The 20214-nt window shown below is 65.8% G+C and overlaps 1 protein-coding gene across 1 annotated transcript; it reads right to left on the reverse strand.

The window, feature by feature from the left end:
• Window positions 1-734: 734 nt before the first annotated feature.
• Window positions 735-20202, reverse strand: COL2A1 (collagen type II alpha 1 chain). Its single transcript, XM_075134031.1, has 54 exons — window positions 20118-20202; window positions 17228-17428; window positions 16386-16402; window positions 16042-16074; window positions 15868-15900; window positions 15697-15750; window positions 15479-15580; window positions 15316-15393; window positions 15052-15096; window positions 14909-14962; window positions 14760-14813; window positions 14576-14629; window positions 14427-14480; window positions 14287-14340; window positions 13741-13785; window positions 13567-13620; window positions 13392-13436; window positions 13222-13275; window positions 13037-13135; window positions 12649-12693; window positions 11762-11860; window positions 10288-10341; window positions 9761-9868; window positions 9612-9665; window positions 9415-9513; window positions 8467-8520; window positions 8291-8389; window positions 8154-8207; window positions 7908-7961; window positions 7594-7647; window positions 7423-7476; window positions 7277-7321; window positions 6878-6976; window positions 6652-6759; window positions 6519-6572; window positions 6378-6431; window positions 6236-6289; window positions 6082-6135; window positions 5897-6004; window positions 5703-5756; window positions 5559-5612; window positions 5136-5297; window positions 4937-5044; window positions 4408-4515; window positions 4094-4147; window positions 3885-3992; window positions 3310-3363; window positions 3098-3205; window positions 2857-2910; window positions 2575-2682; window positions 2196-2484; window positions 1873-2060; window positions 1282-1524; window positions 735-1154 (listed from the first exon to the last, which is right to left on the reverse strand). The coding sequence occupies exons 1-54, from the start codon at window positions 20200-20202 to the stop codon at window positions 1008-1010; spliced, it is 4458 nt and encodes a 1485-aa protein (XP_074990132.1). The 3' UTR covers window positions 735-1007.
• Window positions 20203-20214: the final 12 nt, after the last annotated feature.

A 20214-nucleotide genomic window follows, 5' to 3' on the forward strand; every position in this document is an offset into this window, starting at 1 on the left:
TTTACATGCACAAAATGGGACAAATTCCGTGGTGAGGAGGGTTAGAGGGCACTCCCCAGCCATGGTCATGCTGATTTGCGTGAGGATTGGTCTCAGCGTTCCCCTCCTCACTGGTTTTACTGGTTTCCTTTAACTGGTGTCCCGAGCGCTTGCCTCGACTCACCCCGGTTCTGTTTAGGGGTGCAATGGGACAAGAGACCCCTTAACAGAAACCTCGTGGCTGCTGTGTTGGCTCCTGGTGTTTCAAGATTTTTCTCTTAAAACGCTTTTCCCCTCCCTTTTTTTGGCTTTTTGGGGGATTTATGTGTTTTGTTTTTTTTTCCCCTTAGTGTGAGGTAGCCTCAACCCAGAAAAGTTGGAGATTTGACCCAAAATCTTCCTTTATGACAGGGGAGAAAGGAGTCAGACGCAGCAAACACCTCCGGAGAGCGACAAAAACAAAACCCAGATCGACTTGTACTTTCCACCAAAAGTTTTTTTTTTTTTTTATATCAACTGATGTTAAAAAATACAGACTTGTTTTACAAGAATAGCACCATTTTTTTGTTTTTTGTCATATTATACATTAGCACTCCTGCTGGTGATACACAGGGGGAGGGATGGGGGCGGGAGGGGATTCGTGATACCTGGATTTGCGAGATCCCTTTTGCAGGGAAGGGCCATCGTACCTGCCAGTTAGATTCCCACCTCCACCTGACCTAAAAAATAGGTCTTACAGGAAGAGAATAAATAAATAAGACCGTGGGTTTTTGTTTTATTTCGCAGCCTGCCCAGACGGCGTTGGAAAGAGGCGGTGGTCCCCGACGGAAGGGCGTGAATCGAGGGGTCGTTGCAGCCATTCAGTGCAGAAGTCGTACGAGCGATTGGAAAGTACTCAGGTCCTTGGGGTGGGGTTGGGTTTTTAGTTTTCTTTTATGGTATTGGGCTGGATTTAAAAAAAAAAAAAAAACAAACAACAAAACAACAACCAACAACAACAAACAAACACACAAATAAAACAATTCTTTTTACAAGAAGCAGACTGGGCCAATATCCACGCCAAACTCCTGATCGGCTCCACCAATGTCCATAGGTGCAATATCTACAATGGGCAGGCGCGAGGTCTTCTGCGATCGGTACTCAATGACTGTCTTGCCCCATTTGCCAGTGTGTTTCTGGGGAGAAAACAAGGAGGATGGATGTTATTAGACGCTCTAGAAACCTCTAAACCAACAGCAGCCTCATGGCTTGAACCCCAGCTCACCATCTACGTCTTTCTCTCGCAGGCGCCCATGGACTTACCGTGCAACCGTCCTCCAAGACGCTGTACGTGAACCTGCTGTTGCCCTCGGCTCTGATCTCCACGTCGTTGGATCCCTGGATGAGGATGGCTTTCTTCAGGTTGCCCGTCTCCTCGTCCATGTAGGCGATGCTGTTCTTGCAGTGGTAAGTGACGTTCTGGGAGCCTTCGGTGGACAGGAGGCGGAGGAAGGTCATCTGGATGTTGGCGGTGTTGGGAGCCAGGTCTTCATCGCCGTAGCTAAACTGGAGGGAAGAGGCGAGACATTAAACCCTGCGGGTGTCGCAACAACCCTATTTTCAGCCACCTTTTGAGGGGACTTCCATACTTTATATTCCTAGATGGCTGCAAAAATCAAAGCCCAACTGACCAACTCCAAGCTTTCAATATAGCCCTCTAGGACAGCCAGTCCCTCGTATAACGTCCATCAACATAACCCCAAGGAAGGACATCCCAACCCTCCAACCAGACACCCGACGCCTTTCCCTGCTCAACCTCCCTTCCCAACCCTCCAACCAGACACCCGACGCCTTCCCCTGCTCAACCTCCCTTCCCGCTCTCGGTGTGCAGCACCAGCACAGGGGGACGCTTACGTGGAAACCGCCGTTAATGGTCTCTGCGAACCAGACGTGCTTCTTGTCTTTGGTCTTGCTGGTCCACCAGTTCTTCTTGGGGATGCTACTGGGGTTGGGGTAGACGCAGGTCTCGCCCGTTTCCATATTGCAGAAAACTTTGATGGCGTCCAAAGTGCAGCCCTGGTTCGGGTCGATCCAGTAGTCTCCTGCAGCAGGGAGGACAAATAATGTGTGAACACGAGGTTTTGGAGGTCAGAGCAAAGAGCATCGTGGACCTCGCTGTCCTCTTGGGGCTGGGGGAGAGGGACAGGAGGAGAGGAGGCAGCGATGGAGGCTCTTACCGCTCTTCCACTCGGGATGGCAAAGCTTGATGTCGCGACAGGTCCTGGCTGGGTTCTTCTTGGAGCCCTCGGGGCTGCGGATGCTCTCAATCTGGTTGTTGAGGGACTTGAGCGTGGCGTCCACCTCGACGTCGTGCTGTCGCAGGCTGCCGGCGGCCTCGTCCGCTCGCATGTAGCGGATGGGGTCGGGACCCTTCTCCACTTGACCCAGGCCAGCAAAAGCCGACATGTCGATGCCGGTGCCGGGGGGGCCGGGAGGACCGGGGGGACCTGGGTTTCCGGGAGGACCCTACGGGAGGAAGAAGATGCAATCCTGATGGGCTGCTGTGCGAGCTGGACCCCCCCTTCCCCGCCACCACCGCCGGCTTTTTTTACTCACCGCAGGACCTGGTTCGCCGCTTCGTCCGCGGGGGCCGGGAGGACCGATGGGGCCGGGCATGCCGTTGGAGCCGTCTTTGCCAGAGGGGCCGACGGGGCCGGGGGGACCCTAGGAGAGAGCCCCGAAGCCGGGGAGGGTCAGGTCGTTGCGAGAAGGCAGGGAAGGTGCTGGGGAGCCGTTGGCTCCTGCCGTTAGCGAGCGAGGCAGGCGACCCGGGGGGGCTGGAGGACGGAGATGCCTCCTTTTCCTCTCACGTCCCCAAACACCACGGGCAGGACTTACCCTGGGACCGGAGGGACCCGCGGGACCAGCAGCACCTTGGTCTCCAGAAGGACCCTGAGGAGGAAGCGAGGGGGGATGGTTACAGCTCCACGTCCAGCATCGAGGGATGCGCAGCCTTAGCGGAGCCTTCGCAGGGGCTCAGGGCTCCCTCCGTGGCTGCGGAGACCCCCAAGGAGCCACATCCAGCTCTGCGGCGAGATACGGGGGGGCTGAGTGCTGGGGTCCCAAAAACAACACTTACGGGTGGTCCAGGAAGACCCTGCAGACCGGTGAAGCCACGGTGGCCCTTCAGCCCTCTCTCTCCAGCCTCTCCCGTCTCACCCTTGTCACCGCGAGGCCCCTGGGGACCCTGGAAGGGGAGAAGGGGACATGTCAGGCTCAGGGTGGCAGACCCCCCACCCAGTGTGCCCCAGGACCCTGTGCATCACACACAGGGTGCCCAGCCTCACTCACCGGCATGCCTCGAGCGCCAGCAGGACCGGAGGGACCCATGGGACCTTGTGCACCCTGGGGAGAGAAAAGAGGGGAGTCGAAAGGGGCCGGGGGGTGCCCTGTGCCTTTGGGGGTGTCCGAACCGGCCCCCCTGCCTCCGAGCCGCCCTGCTCGCAGCACCAGCAATCGGCAGCTGCCAGTGCCGAACGGCATCTTTAAATACTCTCAGCCGGAGCATCCGCGCCGCGTAAAGATCCTTGCAAATAAATACCCTGGCAGATTTTCCCCGGTTAAGCCTCCCGGCGCCTACGGCTCCCCGGGCAGTGCTTGTGCGCAGGCAGAGCCCAAACTGGGCTCTTGACGCTCGTGAATCCTCGGGAAGATGCTCGGAGCCGCTAACGGCACTGGGGCACCGCTGAATTAGCGACAGCCGCTAACGGCACCCGCCTGGCTCTCCCAATTACTCCGAGTAGCTAATTGCTCCCGGGGCGCCACTGCTATTTCTTCATTTATCTGCGCTCGGGGTGGTTCCCGTCTCCCCTAACAAGACCTCAAACCCAACGAGCCGTTTTCCTCACCAACGTGCCGGCACTCACCGTCTCGCCTCTGTCTCCTTGTTTGCCGGTGGGACCGACGGGGCCGGGAGCGCCAGGGGCACCGGGAGCGCCGGGGGCACCCACGGGACCGGTCTCGCCGCGATCACCCTGCGCCGAGACAAGGGAATGGTCAGACCCGTGGGATTTTTGGCCGGGATGAGGGGGTGCGCGGGTAGCGAGCGCCGGGGGAAGCGCGCGGGCAAGCTCACCTTCACGCCGGCTGCGCCGTCTCTGCCGGGGGGTCCATCAGAGCCGGGGTTACCCTGGGAGAAGAAGAGGAGGAATTAAGTCTTGACCCCGGGATGGAGCAGGACATGCACAAACCCCCCTTTCAAAGCAAAAACCGCCGGCAAAAAGGTGCCGGCAATTGCCAGAAGCTGAATTATGGTGCAGGGCTCTCCGGCTGCGGGATGAGCGATGTCTGGCGCTGCCGTTGGGGTTACAGCGGGATGATCCCGAGCCCGGCACGGACGGAAGCACCGTCCCGCTTCGCCCCCTCCCCGCCTCCCGGGGTGCTGCCTACCTCGCGCCCAGGTTCGCCGGCAGGACCCGTCAGACCGGGGGGACCCACGGGGCCGGGGGGGCCACGGTCACCCGCAGAGCCGGGTGCTCCTTGTTTCCCAGGTTCGCCCTAAACGAAGAGAAAATAAAAGACAACGCGCGTGAGTGGGAGATCCCAGCGCAGCCCTTACCCAGCACTCGCCAGACTCCTCCGCCCAAACAAGCATCGGTTATTTCCAGCCCCGACGCCGCTGGCTCCGGCGGCTCCTGGTAGCTTTGCAAAACCCCAAACCCCACCCAGGATCGGGGTCCCTGGGACACTCGAGCTGCACCCAAGCGGGCCGGTGGCCCCGTGACCGGCTCGTTGCAGCTCCCCGGAGCTTCAGCAGCTTCTGAGGTGCCGCGCAGGCTTCAAAGCACCCAAATTCACGGTGCTGAGCTCGGGAAAGCCAAGCTCGGCCACTCCGGCAGCTCTCGGCAGGGATGATGCCGCTGCCGCCACCGGGCACAGGGCAGGTAGAAGGGGCTGAGCCTGGGGGGTGACGACTCACCGATGGCCCCGGCAGCCCGGGGAAGCCTCTCTCGCCGCGCTGTCCGGGAAGACCGACGATGCCGCGCTGTCCTGCCAAACCTTGGGGACCGGGGGGACCATCAGGACCCTGCGGGGAGGCAGAGGCAGGGATCAGACCCGGCGGGGTGACGGCACAGCACCGAATGAGCATGGAGGGAGATGCCCCCCAAAAAACGTACCGCGGGGCCATCCTCGCCGGGTTCGCCTTTCTCGCCAGGGGGACCGGCAGGGCCTTGGAGACCGGGGTCACCGGCACGGCCCGGGGGACCGGCATCACCGCGAGCACCCTTGGGACCATCTTTGCCAGCAGAGCCGGGGGGACCGGGGGGACCTGGGTTACCCTGCGGGGGGGAGAAGATGGGATTTGTGCAAATGGAGGCGGCTTTTCCATCTTCGTCGCCCGCATCCTGGTGCCGGCTGGGGCTCCGGGTCGGTCCCGTGCTTGAAGACCCTCAGAAAAACCCCTTTTTATGGGCTGATGAACTGCCCGGTGTCGACCGGGGGCTGTTTAGCTCGGGGACCCTCCACTACTTGGCCCCTGGCACGGAGCAAGCAGCGTCTCCCGAGCCCCCAAACCCAATCCCAGCTGCCCCCCGACTCACATTAGGGCCGGGTGGTCCCACACGGCCGGCGGCGCCGGGGAATCCGGTAGCTCCCTGGGGAAGGAGAGGAGAAAGGCGGCTCAGATCCTGCACCGTGCTCCCCCCAGCCGCCCCCTCCCGTAGCCCACCCCCCCCCATACTCACAGGGGGGCCCTGAGCACCCCGGGCTCCTTTGGGACCAGTTACTCCAGTTGGACCCTGGGAAGAAGAGGAAAACGGGTTAGAAACGTGCCAGGGAGGGGCTGCAACACGCCTGCCAGGCGATGCCCCAAATTTCCCGGGGATAGGGACCCCCGCGGGGTTTGCCCCCCTTTTTGGGGTGCCCCGGCTGTACCCACCTGCGGGCCAGGTGCGCCAGAGGGACCTTGGGGACCGGGAGCGCCAGCGTCACCCTTCTGCCCGGGCTCTCCTTGTTCGCCTTTGGCACCGGGTTGCCCGTCGGCACCCTGCGGGGAAGCGGCCGCCGTGAGCGGGTTGAGCCGATGCTGGACCCGTGCCGGGGGGAACGGGACCAAATACTCACCGGGGGACCGGCAAATCCGGCGGGACCGGGCGCACCGGGCTCACCGCGCTCGCCCTGTGGGGGAGAGATGGGAGTTAAATGGGGGGGGACAGGGGGAGCAAGGCCAGTGGTGGCACCGCCAGCACCTGGGGGGCTGTGGGGGGATGGCACTTACAGGGGCACCGCGGGCACCGGCAGCGCCGGATGGACCAGGAGGACCGGATTCACCCTGGAAAAGAAAGGATGGAGAGTTGGGGGGGGGCGTGGATGGCACCTCCCTCCGTCGGGAGCAGGCGTGGGGCTGCCCGGGCTCTCACCTTCTCGCCGTTGGGGCCAGCAGGGCCGGGGGGACCGATGGGACCCGTCAGACCCTACGGGGGAGAGACAGATGAGGACAAGGCCACCCCGAGCATCCCTCCCCGGCCACCCCGCTCCCACCGCGTCCCCGTCCCACTTACGCGTGCGCCGTCCTTTCCGGGGGCTCCCTCGGGGCCCTTCTCTCCGACGTCTCCCTGCGGGGCGAGACGGAGGTGGCGTGAGCCGAGCTGAGACCTGACGCCGCTCAGGACACCTCCAGGACCCCGCACTTACCCGGTCTCCCTTGGGACCGGCAATGCCGGCTGCTCCTCTCTCGCCGGGCATTCCCTGCAGCCCCGGGGGACCCTGGGCGCCGTTGGGGCCGGCCGGTCCGGTTGCACCCTAAGGCAGAGCGAAGGTGCAGTTATTGGGGTGCCAACCCCCCCATGTGCAGACCCCCAGCCTCACGGCTCCGCCGGTGGCACCGAGCCACCGAGCCCTCTCCCCCCTTGTCACCCACCTTGGGTCCGTCGGTGCCCGGCGTGCCAGGGAGCCCCCGGGGACCTTGCAGCCCTTGTGCGCCGGGAGAGCCACGTTCACCGGGGAAGCCACGTTCACCCTGGGGTGGGGGGGGGGACAGCGTTAGGAAGAGGCCACGGTGAGGGTCACGGTGCCCTTTGCATGGATGTCCCCGGGGACGGAGGGCAGAGCATCCATCCCGCACTGCCCCGAAGGGACTGGGATGTACTGGGAGGAGCGGGGATGGGCTGCAGTGGAGGCTGAGCCACCGGGACTGGGGGAGCCGATGGCCCTGGATGGGGGTGACCAGGCTCTGCCGACACCCTCGAGCTCCCCAAAATCCCCCGTGGGGCAGGGAGAGGCGTCCTGTCCCCGCAGCCGGGAGGACGCTGATACTTACTCTGGGACCGACGAGACCGGGGGCACCGGCTTCTCCGGGAACACCCTGCGGCGGGGGGAAAAAGAGTTAGGGATCAGTCCCGGGGGTCCTGACCCCCCACTTTGCAGCTGGGGGTTGTCTGGGAGGAGGGAGAAATGGGGCCTGACCTGATCTCCAGGTTTGCCGCTCTCTCCGGGGGGACCTGGTGGCCCGGGCAGGCCCTGGGAGGGGGAAACAGCGGCATTAGCATGGCGGCAGTGAGACCCCCGGGGACGGGGGCTTGGGGTCACCCACGAGCATCATCCCAGCACCCCAAACCCCCCCTTCCATGTGCTCACCTGGAAGCCGGAGGGACCGGGGGCTCCTTGTTCTCCCCTCTCGCCCGCGGGACCCTGCGGGAAGGCCGGCAGTGAAGGACCCCAAAACCTCCTGGGGTTCGGGCTTCACCCACCCCAGGATTTTGGGCAGAGCCGGAATCACGGGAGGATCCCGAAATCTCCGTGCCCCAACACCACGAGGGCTGGGGAGCACGGAGGCTCTAGCCCCGGCAGACCCGGCGTGGTCCTTTGCCCAGATCCAGGGGGGCTACAACCCCCGACCCCCCCATTTCAAGCGGGTTTTGGCCCCGGCTGAACAAGGCTGTGACACTCACGGCAGGTCCCGGGGGGCCGGCAGCTCCCGTCTCACCGTCCTTGCCAGGGAGACCCTACGGAGGAGAAACCCCCCCCCCGGTGCTGAGCTCCAGGCGCGATGCTGCAGACCCCCCCGCTTCACCCTCCTGACCCCCGTGCCTCAGTTTCCCCACCCGGAGACTGCAGATGCCTCAGGGGATCCTGCGATGCTGGAGTCACCCCAAGATGTGTTTTTGGGGGGTGGCAAGGGATTGAAAACAACTCACCCGCAGCCCCGGGGCACCGGGGAGTCCTTTCTCACCGGCTTTTCCAGGCTCGCCCTAGAGGGAGGAGAGATGCCACGGTGATGGGCTCGGCGCCCGGCCCGCAGCCCCGTTTTGGGGAGAAATCGGTCGATACTCACATTAGCACCTTTGGGACCGGGGAAACCCATCACGCCGGGCTGGCCGCGAGCACCCTGCGGGCCGGGGGGGCCGGGGCGGCCGTCCTCGCCGGGAGCACCCTGCGGGGAGGGGGACGTCAGACCCCGGTGTCCCCCCCCGCCATGCTGACCCCCCCCCCCCCCAGAGCATCACTTACGGTTGGGCCGACTTTGCCTTGAGGACCAGCGTCGCCCGGGCGGCCGGTGAGACCCTGCGGCCGAGGGAAGGAATTGAGGGGGGGGCTGCAGCGGCCGGCCCCGAGGCGGGGGGACGCCGGGCACCCCATCCTGCCCGGCTCCCGGCCGCTGCTCTGGGCCTGGAGCTCGCACGGGGGTCAGCCTAACCCAGGAGCATGGTGGCTGACCCCAAACGCATCTTAACTAACCCCAAAGAGCATCTTAATTAGCACCAAAGAGCATCTTAATTAGCACCAAGGAGCATCTTAATTAGCACCAAGGAGCATCTTTGCTAACCTCAAATTGCATCTTCGCTAACCCCAAATGCATCTTTGATAACCCCAAAGAACATCTTAATTAGCACCAAAGAGCAACTGAACCAACCCCCCAAAACATCTTAATGCCGAAGAGCATCTTGGCTAACCCCAAATGCATATTATTGACCCCAAAAGCACCTTATTGACCCCAAATGCACATTAATTGACCCCAAAAGAAACTTTTTGACCCCAAAACCACCTTATCAACCCCAAATGCACCTTAACCAACCCCAGAAGAAACTCATTGACCCCAAAAGCCCCTTATGAACCCCAAAAGCACCTTAACCAACCCCAAAAGCACCTTAACCAGCCCCAAAAGAAACTCATTGACCCCAAAAGCCCCTTATGAACCCCAAAAGCACCTTAACCAACCCCAAAAGCACCTTAACCAGCCCCAAAAGAAACTCATTGACCCCAAAAGCACCTTATGAACCCCAAAAGCACCTTAATCAACCCCAGAGTCTCCTCGCTGACCCCAGCAGGTCCCACCAACGTCACCGCTGTCCCCGCCAAGCACCCCCCCAGCGCAGCGGGGAGCCCCCATCCCAACACCCCCCCCCCCGCTCCCTCTGCCCGCTGTGGGGGTGCAGGAGCCGACCCCCCGGCTCTCACCCTGGCTCCGGGCAGCCCGGGCTCTCCGGGGCGCCCGGGGTCGCCGGTGGCTCCCTTGGGACCCGCCAGGCCGGCGGGGCCGCGCTCGCCCGGAGCACCCTGTGCGGGGCGGGAGGGGGGAGAAGGGGTGAGTTTGGGGGTTCAGGGGGTGGGCACCCCCCCTGGACCCCCCCGCACCCATGACCCCAACGTCCCACCTTGGGTCCAGCCAGCCCGTCCTGCCCGGGGAAGCCGCGATTGCCGGGAGCCCCCTATGGAGGAAGAGGAGGAGGAGGAGTGAAGTCGGGGGGGAGGTTTTGGGGGGCAGCACCTCGCTGGGGGGGGGGGTGCGGGGGGGGCCACGCACCCTCTCTCCAGGTGGTCCCACGGGGCCGGCAGCACCGGGTTCACCGCGGGCTCCTCTCTTGCCTTCCTCACCAGCCGGCCCGGGGGCACCTTGGGGTCCTGCGGGTCCCTGAGGAAGAGGAGGAAAAGGGGTCACGAGTGCACCGGGGGGGGGGGGGCCCTGCCTGCATATCCCCCCCCCCCCCAAATAAATCACAGACCCCAGGGGTGCCGGGCAGGAGCCCCTGGCCGTGCCACGTGTCCCGCCGGCGCCGGGGCTCGGGGGCCGCCGCGGCGGGGATCCAGCCCCGCACATTGAGGCTGGTTAATGAAGCGAGGGGGGAATGTCCGCGGCGGGGGGGGGGGGCGAACACAGCGGCTATTGTTCCCCCGCGGGAGGGGGGACGCTGCCCCTCGAGGGGCCTCGTTAGGGGAAGAGGTTCGTTAGATGCCGACGAGACACTCCGGCCCCGGGATGGGGAGCGAGGGGCCGCGGGATGGACCCCCAGCCGAGGCGGGGGGTGCTGGATGTGGCCCCCCCCCACTCACCGTCTCGCCCTTCGGTCCTTGTTCGCCTTTGAAGCCCGCGATGCCGGGTTCTCCCTGGGGAGCGAGAGGGCGGTGGGGGACAAGGTGGCAGCGTCCCCACGGCTGTCCCCATCCCCGGGCCCCTCTCCAGGCCATGGCCCCATCCCTGTGTCCGTCTTCTTGCTTGTCCCCATCCCTGTCCCCATCCCTGTCCCCATCCTGTCCCCATCCCTGTCCCCATCCTGTCCCCATCCCTGTCCCCATCCCTGTCCCCATCCTGTCCCCATCCCTGTCCCCAACCCAGCCTTGTCCTCACCTTCACTCCCACCTGCATTCCTGTCCCCATCCCCATTCCCGTCCCCATTCCTGTCCCCACCCCGTCCCCATCCCTGTCTCCATCCCCATTCCTGTCCCCATTCCTGTCCCCATCCTGTCCCCATCCCTGTCCCCATTCCCATCCCCATTCCCATCCCCATTCCCGTCCCCATTCCTGTCCCCATCCTGTCCCCATTCCTGTCCTCACCCTGTCCCCATTCCTGTCCCCATCCGCATTCCCATCCCCATCCCCATTCCCGTCCCCATCCTGTCCCCATTCCTGTCCCCACCCTGTCCCCATCCCCTCTCCAGTCCCCATCTTCATTCCCATCCCCTGTTCCTGCTTCCATCCTTGTCCCCACGCCCACCCTCATCTTTGTCCCCACCCATCCCTGTCCCCATCCGTCTCCTTTCCTGTGCTCATCCTCATCCCCGTCCCCTCCTTCTATCCCCATCCCTGTCCCCATCTTCACCCCCATCCCTGTCCCCATCCCCACCCCTGTCCCCATCCCCTTGCCTCTCCCCCACTCCTGTCCTCATTCCTGACCCCAACCTCAGCCCTGTCCTTGTCCCCATACCTGTCCCCATCGTCATCCTTGTCCCCATCCCTTTCCTCATCCCCATCCCCATCCTGTTCCCAACCCATCCCCGTCCCCATCCCGTCCCCGACTTCATCCCCATCCTTGTCCCCATCCCATCCCCATCCCTGTCCCCATCCCGTCCCCATCCCATCCCCATCCTGTCCCTGTCCTCATACCCATCCCATCCCGTCCCCATTCCTGTCCCCATCCCATCCCCATCCCGTCCCCATTCCTGTCCCCATCCCCATCCCCATCCTCATCCCCATCCCGTCCCCATTCCTGTCCCCGTCCCCATCCCCATCCCGTCCCCATCCCGTCCCCACCCCTGTCCCCGTCCCAGCCCCTCCCCATCCCCGGTGGCCCCTTTGGGGACCAAAGGGAGTGACCTTGGGAGTGACCCAAGGGTGACTGGGGAGGGGACCCGCAAGGGGTTTGGGAACGGGGGCGTGGCCTGTGGCAGAATGGGCGGAGCATGCTACAGAGTGGGTGGGGCCAGCGGGCAGTGGGCGGGGTGTGTTTCAATGGGCTGGGCCATGTGGCAGTGGGCGGGGCCAGGGCTGCGGTCCCCCCATCTCGGGGGGCTCTCGGGGGGCTCTTACCGTCTGTCCCTTGGGTCCCAGCGGGCCGGTGGCACCCTGGGGTCCGGGCGGGCCGCGGGGGCCGGGGAAGCCTGGAGCGCCAGCGATGCCCGGGGCGCCCTGCGGCAGCCGCCGTCACAGGGGGCACGGCACGGCCCCGTGGCCCCCGCCGGCCCCATGTCCCCTCTGTCCCCCCGCCTCCCCCAGCGTCCCCGCTGTCCCCTGCAACCCCAGGTCCCGCACCCGCCAGCATCCTCACGTCCCCCAGCGTCTCGTGTCCCACAGTGTCCCCGCAGCCCCCAGCGACCCCATGTCCCCCAGTGTCCCCCAGCATTCCCCCAGTGTCCTCCACATCCCCCAGTGTCACCCAGCATCCCCCCAGTGTCCCCCATGTGCCCCAGTGTCCCCCAGCAACCCCATGTCCCCCAGTGTCCCCCAGCATCCCCCCAGCGACCCCCATGTTCCCCAGTGTCCCCCAGCATCCCCCCAGAGTCCCCCATGTTCCCCAGTGTCCCCCAGCATCCCCCCAGCAACCCCATGTCCCCCAGTATCCTCCCAGCATCCCACATCCCCCAGCATCCCCAGTGTCCCCCCGCACCCCTCCGCATCCCCATGTCCCCCAGCGTCCCCATGTCCCCCAGCGTCCCCATGTCCCCCAGCATCCCCCAGTATCTCCCAGCATCCCACATCCCCCAGCATCCCACATCCTTCAACCCCCCCTCCCCCAGCATCCTCCCGCATCCCCGTGTCCCCCCACGACCCTCAGGGTCCCCACGCGTCCCCCACATCCCAGCTCACCCCTCAGCAGCCCCCTCCCCCGCCCAGGACCAGACCCCTCCCGAGTCCCAGCCCCCCCCCCCAGGGGTTCAGGACACCCCGTCCCCGTCCCCGTCCCCAGCCACACTCACCGCCGAGCCCTTCGCCCCGGGAATGCCGTCAGTCCCTGGGTTACCCTAAAAGAAAACACTGCTGAGCCTGGCTCTGCACCCCCCCACTGTGCCTCAGTTTCCCCACCGCTGAGCCTGGCTCTGCACCCCCCCACTGTGCCTCAGTTTCCCCACCGCTGAGCCTGGCTCTGCACCCCCCCCCCACTGTGCCTCAGTTTCCCCACCGCTGAGCCTGGCTCTGCACCCCCCCACTGTGCCTCAGTTTCCCCACCGCCAAGCAGAGGACGACCCCTTCCCTCCCCACTCACAGCAGCAGCCCCGTCCCCGTGGCTGCCAGGCCAGGGGACATGTGGGGACAAACTGCCATGGGGGGGGGGGGGGGACACACACAGCAAGTGACATCGCTTACGGGGGCGCCGGCGGGGCCAGGAGAGCCGGGGGTGCCGGATTCACCGCGGGGGCCCTGGGCACCCTCGGGACCTCGTGCGCCGGTGGGACCAGCTTCACCCTGGAGGGAGGAAAGATGGGGGGGGGGGGCAGCAGCTGGCGCCGTGCCTCAGTTTCCCCTGCTGGGAGCAGCCCCTTCCCCCTTACCTTTGAGCCGGGGGCGCCGGGGAAGCCAGGGGCTCCGGCCGGGCCGACAGGTCCCTGGGGGCGAGAAGAGCGTGAGGGTCTTTGGGGGGGTCCCAGGGGACCCCTCTGTCCCCCGTGGGGTGACACGGGGTCCGGCAGCCCAGGGAGGGGCCAAGCAGCCCTTTACTTACAGGGGGTCCAGCCGGGCCGGGGAGACCATCGTTGCCACGAGCACCCTGGGGGGAGACGGGGGTGGGAGTCACGGGTGGCACCGCGGGGGGACGGGGGACCCCCTCCCGCCGGCAGCCCCCTGCCACCAGGGTGGCACCGGGGTGCCAGCGGGGACGCAGGCGGCGTCACACTCACCGCAGCGCCGGAGGGGCCGGGACGTCCTCTCTCTCCGGGCAGCCCGCGGGGACCCTGGGGGGGACACGGCGGTGGGTCGGGCTCTGCGGTGCCCAGCCCGGCGCTGGGGGGGTGGGCAACACCACCCCCCTCCCCCGTGCCTCAGTTTCCCCCTTTCCCAGCCCAAAGACTCACCATGGGGCCGGGGGAGCCGTTCTCGCCGGGGGAGCCGGATTCGCCCTGCGGGGAAGGGCAGAGAGGGTGAGCCCGGGCGTGCAGCACCCTGCCAGCCCCGACGCCACGGGGATGGTCACCCTACCAGCCCTGATGCCACGGGGATGGTCGCCCCGCCAGCCCTGACGCCATGGGGATGGTCGCCCTACCGGCCCCAACGCCACGGGGATGGTCGCCCTACCAGCCCTGATGCCACGGGGATGGTCGCCCCGCCAGCCCTGATGCCACGGAGATGGTCACCCTACCAGCCCCGATGCCACGGGGATGGTCGCCCTACCAGCCCTGACGCCACGGGGATGGTCGCCCTACCAGCTCTGACGCCACGGGGATGGTCGCCCTACCAGCCCCGATGCCACGGGGATGGTCGCCCTACCAGCCCTGACGCCACGGGGATGGTCACCCTACCAGCTCTGACGCCATGAGGATGGTCGCCCTACCAGCCCTGATGCCATGGGGATGGTCGCCCTACCAGCCCTGATGCCACGGGGATGGTCGCCCCACACTTACCTTGGCTCCAGGAGCCCCTGCCTCTCCCTTGGCACCGTCCAAGCCGGGGTAACCCTGGGGACAGAGAGATGGGGGGGTCACCCCCTGTGCCACCAGGTGATGGGGACACCAGGGGTGCAAGGTGGGGGGGACACACTTACCCGGTGGCCTTTCACTCCGGGCAGACCGGGTGTCCCGGGGAAGCCACGAGCACCCTGCGAGCGAGCGGAGGGAAAGCTGGTTGGGGACAAAGTGGGGACACGGGGGGCTCTGGCCCAGGGGGGCCGCATCCAGCCCGGCGCTGCCTTACCTGGGGGCCGGGGGGGCCGCGCTCGCCGGATTTGCCGGGTTTGCCGGTCTCGCCCTGCGGGGAAATGAGATGGGGGGGGGGGGATAAAATCACCCTTTGGCTTCTGGCCGGGGCCACTGCTGCAACGAGCTGCCCGTTCTCAGCCGGGATTTGCCGGCCGGCGCCAGAGCGGCGAAGGACTCACGTCATCCCCGGGCTTCCCAGGAGGTCCCGGTGGTCCCCGGGGACCCATCGGACCCTAAAGGGGACAGAAAGGCAGCGGGTGAGTGGGAGCTGGTGGGTGGCATGTCCCCAAGGTGGGGGGGTTGGGGGGGGACAGGAGGGGACACTCACAGCAGCGCCGGGCTCGCCGGGCTCGCCGGGGTTGCCTTGAAATCCTTGGGGTCCCTGGAAGGGAGAGGGTGGCATCAGCGGGGTGGCGGGGTGCCCACCCAGAGACCCCCGAGCCTGGCGGGGTGGGGGTGGGGGGTACTTACGGGAGCACCGGAAGGTCCGGGGGGGCCGCGGGGTCCCATGGGACCCTGGGGGGAGAGACAACAGTGTCATGGGGGGGGGGGGGGGGTGAGGTGGCCACCCCCCCATCATCAGCCAAACCAGGGGGGGTTCCCCCAAAATGGGGACAGTCTCCATCGTCGGTGACGCAGGGTGCCCCGTGTCCCAAGAAGGGACCCGCCGCCACGTCCCCCTGGGGTGCGTGGGGGGGGGGTCGCTGGTCCCGGGGTGGGGGGGGTCCCTCTTACCATGGGTCCCTGCATGACGCCCATCTGCGCGCCTCCAGCCTTCTCGTCGAAGCCCCCCGCCATCTGAGCCGCGAAGTTCTGCAAGGGGAAGGGGGGGCTGAGCGCGCCAGCCGCCCCCAAACCCCCTCCTTTCACCCCAAAAAAAACCCCCCCCAATACTCACCCCACCAAGGCCGGGGGGGCCAGGAGGTCCGGGGGGGCCAGGGGGGCCGGGATTTCCAGGGGTGCCAGGTTCTCCATCCCTGCCCCGGGGGCCGGGAGCACCCTATGCGGGGGGGGGGGGAAAAGGGGGCCATCCATGCGGCGAGCGTGTCAGTTCTCTGCAGCACCCCACGGGCGCCGGGGGGGTGGATTTTGCCGGGGGTGGGGGTACGCTCTCACCTTCTCCCCCTTCTCGCCGCGGTCCCCTCGTTTTCCCTGCTCGCCTGCCGGGCCCTGCAAGAGGAGGGGGGGGGGGTCAGCTCTTCCCCTGCGCTCCCCCCACCCCCCCCATCCCCCCAACCCCCCTCCCACAAATATTCCAGCAATGCGCCCGGAGAAACGCGCTCCCACCTGCGGTCCCGGAGGCCCTCGGGGTCCTACGACCTGGGGCGGGGGGGGAACACAAGGGTGGGGTGAGATGGGTGCAGGTGGGGACACCCCCCCCCCCCCAGATCATCCCCGCAACAGCAGGGCCCCCCCATTTTGGGGGTCTCCCAGAGCACACACCCCCCCTCGGGCACTTACATCTTTAATGTCACCGGGTTCGCCCTTCTGTCCCTGCAAGGCAAAGTATGGGGTGAGCCAAGGGGGGGGGCACCCGCAGACCCCCCCCCCCCAAATTTCTCCCCCCTCCCCAAAGGGGATAAACCCCCCCAAGAGGTAACAAACCCCCCCAAGAGGTAACAACCCCCCCCAGGAGGTGACAACTCCCCCCAGGAGGTGACAACCCCCCTCCAGGAGGTGACAACCCCAGAGCCCCTTGCTCCATGCAGGTGCCCGAGGGTCCTGCCTTGAGCCTCCCCCCCCCCATTTTGGGGGAAAACCCCAGGAAATTGGGACCGGGGCGGGGGGGGGGACACCAGCCTCACCTTGGGGCCAGGTTGCCCTGTTGGAAAAAGAAAGAAATAAAGAGAAATTATTGGGGGGACGGGCTGGGGGGGGGGGGGACGACACATGAGGCACCTCTGTCCCCAGCCCGGGGGGGCGATGATGGTCCCAGGGGGGGCTGTGGGGCCAAACCGGGGGGCACAGGAGCGCGAGGGCTCCCCCGAAGCGGGGTGGCGGGGTGGGGGGGGGGCGCACACGAAGCGGGGTTCAGCATGCGGGAGCGCAGCGGCACGGTTTTGCTGGGGGGGGGGCACAGCTGGGCGGGTGCTCAACCTTTCCCCCCCCCCAAAGAGGGGGCAGGGAAGGGTTAAAAAAGGCAACTTTGGGGGTTTTGGGGGTTCGGGGAATTGGGTTCACAGCTTTTCCGGGGGGGGGGAGCGGTGTTTTTCCATCATTCCAGGTGAATTATCCCAGTTTTGGGGATGGAAACCCCATTTGAACGCCCCTTCTGCCAGGATGCCTGGAGGGGGGGGAGGGTCCATGGCCACCGTCCCCCCCCCACCCCCCCCCAGCACCCCAAACCCATCCTCTTCCAAACAATTTTATACAAAAACACCCCAAAACCCTCCAGGTTTTGCAGCTGCCATTCGGGGTTAAAAAAAAAAAAAAAAAAGGGATTTTTTTTCCCACCTTAGGATGATTTTTTTTTTTTTTTTTTTTTAAATCCCCTTGCAGGGCGGGGGGAGGGGCCAAGTTGCCTTTTCCCTGGGGCTCCCCCATGGATGTTTCCCCCCCCCCCCTCCCCCCAACTCCCCAGCCTCAAGCCCATCCGTGGCCGGGTAATTTATTTATTAATGAAGGGAAGAAATAAATAAATCCCAACCGCTGGGCTGCTCGGTGGGGCAGACGGGGCAGCATTCGCCGAAGGGGATTTCGGGGCTGGGGCAGTCCCGCAGCTCCTCGCAGATGATCTCGTCGCAGAGGACGGTCCCCGTGTCGCACACGCAGATACGGCACGGCTCCGGCTTCCATACGTCCTTATCGCTATAGCTCTGCCCGTCCTGCAGGCAGCTGCCTGCTTCGGCTGCGGGGAGAAGGGGTTTTTGGGGGGGGGGGGGGGGGAAGGGGAACGGGGGGGGGGGGGATGGTATCATCCCCCGGGGGTGGGGGTGGGGGGGGACACAGCCAGGGATCGCTGTGGTGTGACGCGTTGATTATGAGATGACCCCCCCACACACACACCCCACGCAGAGTCCCCTTAATTTGGGGAGAGGGGGGGAGGAGGAGCGAGGCTGGGGGTCCCGGAGCAGCGGGGGTGGGGGCGCTCAGCGAGGGGTTTCCAGCCTGAAGCGGGGTGGTGTCCCCCCCCCCCACCACCTCCCCAGCACCCCGATGGCAGTCGGTGTCCCCCTGTCTCGGGGGCACTCAGTGCGTCACCGCAGCCCCTCTGGTGGGACGTGGGCAGCATCCCCAGGGGCTCTGGGGGGGCCCCAGTGTCCCCAAGCTGCACCCCAGGGTCCTCCAGAGGTGCCCCAGGATCCCTGGGATGTGTCCCAGTGTCACCAGGAGGTACCCCAGGGTCCCCAGGAGTGCCCTGGTGGCCCCAAACTGCACCCCCGGGTCCCCCAGAGGTGCCCCAGGATCCCTGGGATATGTCCCAGTGTCCCCAGGAGAAACCCCAGGGTCCCCAGGAGTGCCCTGGTGTCCCCAAACTGCACCCCCGGGTCCCCCAGAGGTGCCCCAGGATCCCTGGGATGTGTCCCAGTGTCCCCAGGAGGTACCCCAGGGTCCCCAGGAGTGCCCTGGTGTCCCCAAACTGCACCCCCGGGTCCTCAGAAGTGCCCTGGTGTCCCCAAGCTGCACCCCAGGGTCTCCAGAGGTGCCCCAGGGTCCCTGGGATGTGTCCTGGTGTCCCCAGGAGGTGCCCAGGTGTCCCCAGGAGTGCCCCGGTGTCCCCAGGCTGCACCCCAGGGTCCCCAAGAGTGCCCTGGTGTCCCCAAGCTGCACCTCAGGGTCTCCAGAGGTGCCCCAGGGTCCCTGGGATGTGTCCTGGTGTCCCCAGGAGGTGCCCAGGTGTCCCCAGGAGTGCCCTGGTGTCCCCAAGCTGCACCTCAGGGTCTCCAGAGGTGCCCCAGGGTCCCTGGGATGTGTCCTGGTGTCCCCAGGAAGTGCCCAGGTGTCCCCAGAAGTGCCCCAGTGTCCCCAGGCTGCACCGCAGAGTCTCCAGAGATGCCCCAGTGTCCCCAGTACGTGCCCCGGTGGCCCTGGGATGTGCCCTGGTGTCCCCAGGGACCTTGGGATGTGCTGCGGTTGTCCCAGGAGGTGTCCCCAGGGTCCCTGGAATGTGACTCAGAGTCCCCAGGATGTGACCCAGGATCCCCAGGAGATGCCCTGGTATCCCCAGGGTCCCTGGGATGTTCCCTGGTCTCTCCAGGGTCCCCAGGTTGTTCCCCAGTGTCCCCAAGCACCCCCAGGACGTACCCCAGGGCTGGACCTCAGTGTCCCCGGGCTGGACCCCCTGTCCCCAGCTGCACCCTGGGTCCCCAACCGGACCCCACGTCTCAGGCTGGACCCTGCTGTCCCCAGGCTGTCCCCCCATGTCCCTGGGCTGTTCCCCACTATCCCAGGGGGTACCCCATGTCCCCAGGCTGTCCCTCACTGTCCCCCAGCCGTACCCCAGTGTCCCTGCCGTGCCCCCTGCCCCAGCCCATCTCCTACACCCCAGGCTGTCCCCCACTGTCCCCACACTGTAACCTGCTGTCCCCAAGCTGCACCCCGCTGTCCCACCTGTACCCCATGGTCCTAATGCTGTCCCCCCCATCCCAGGCTGTCCCTCTCTGTCCCAGGCTGTCCCCCACTGCCCTTACACTGTCCCCCAGTGTCCCAGGCTGTCCCCCAGTGTCCCACACTGTCCCTCTCCATCCCAGGCTGTCCTCCCCACTATCCTTAAACTTTCCCCATCCATCCCACACCCCTCTATTCCACGCTGTCCCCCAGTGTCCCCACGGTGTCCCCCATCTCCTTGTGCTGTCCCCCAGTGCCTCACACTGTCCCCCAGTGTTCCTATGCCGTCCCCCACGCTCCTTGTGCTGTCCCCCAGTGTCCCACACTGTCCCTCCCTGTCCCACACTGTCCCCCAGTGTCCCCCCCTGCCCCAGGCTGTCCCCCGTCACTACCCTGAAACTTTCCCCATCCACCCCACGCTGTCCCTCTCCATCCCAGGCTGTCCCCCTGTGTCCCCACACTGTCCCCCGCTCTCCTTGTGCTGTCCCCCCCATCCCATACTGTCCCCCAATGTCTCACACTGTCCCCCCCGTCCCAGACTGTCCCTCCCCACTACCCTTAAACTTTCCTCATCCATCCCACGCTGCCCCCCCGTGTCCCAGGCTGTCCCCTCGTGTCCCACGCTGTCCCCCCCCACTACCCTTAAACTTTCCTCATCCATCCCACGTTGTCCCCTCCGTGTCCCACGCTGTCCCCCCAGTGTCCCAGGCTATCCCTCCCGTGTCCCACGCTGTCCCCCCCAGTGTCGCAGGCCGTCCCCCCGTGTCCCACGCTGTCCTCCCCCACTACCCTTAAACTTTCCTCATCCATCCCACGCTGTCCCCCCGTGTCCCACGCTGTCCCCCCGTGTCTCCCTCCGCCCCCCTCCCCGCCGCCCCCCGCTCCCCCATTTCCCTGCGAACAAACCCCCATCCCGGAGGGCTCGGGGGTCCCCTCGGGGGGAGGGGGGGGGAGGGTCGTGGGGGGGGGTGGGGGGTGTCGGTACTCACGGAGGTCTCGGTCCTGTGCGGCGACGGCGGCGAGGAGGAGGATGGCGAGGGCGGCGGCGAGGCGGAGCGGGCGGCGGCCGGGCATGGCGAGGTGGCG

The sequence above is a fragment of the Calonectris borealis genome, chromosome 30 (assembly GCF_964195595.1).
Source record: "Calonectris borealis chromosome 30, bCalBor7.hap1.2, whole genome shotgun sequence".
In the NCBI taxonomy this organism is placed as follows: Eukaryota; Metazoa; Chordata; class Aves; order Procellariiformes; family Procellariidae; genus Calonectris; species Calonectris borealis.

Coding starts and splice junctions, on each gene's coding strand:
- COL2A1 (XM_075134031.1), bottom strand. CDS start 20,202: ATGCCCGGCCGCCGCCCGCTCCGCCTCGCCGCCGCCCTCGCCATCCTC. Junction 9,869..10,287: donor AAGGACCGAAGGGCGAGACG/GTGAGTGGGGGG, acceptor CCTCTTCCTCAG/GGACCCGCAGGACCCCAAGG. Junction 7,962..8,153: donor CCGGTGCCCCGGGGCTGCGG/GTGAGTTGTTTT, acceptor TCTCCTCCGTAG/GGTCTCCCTGGCAAGGACGG.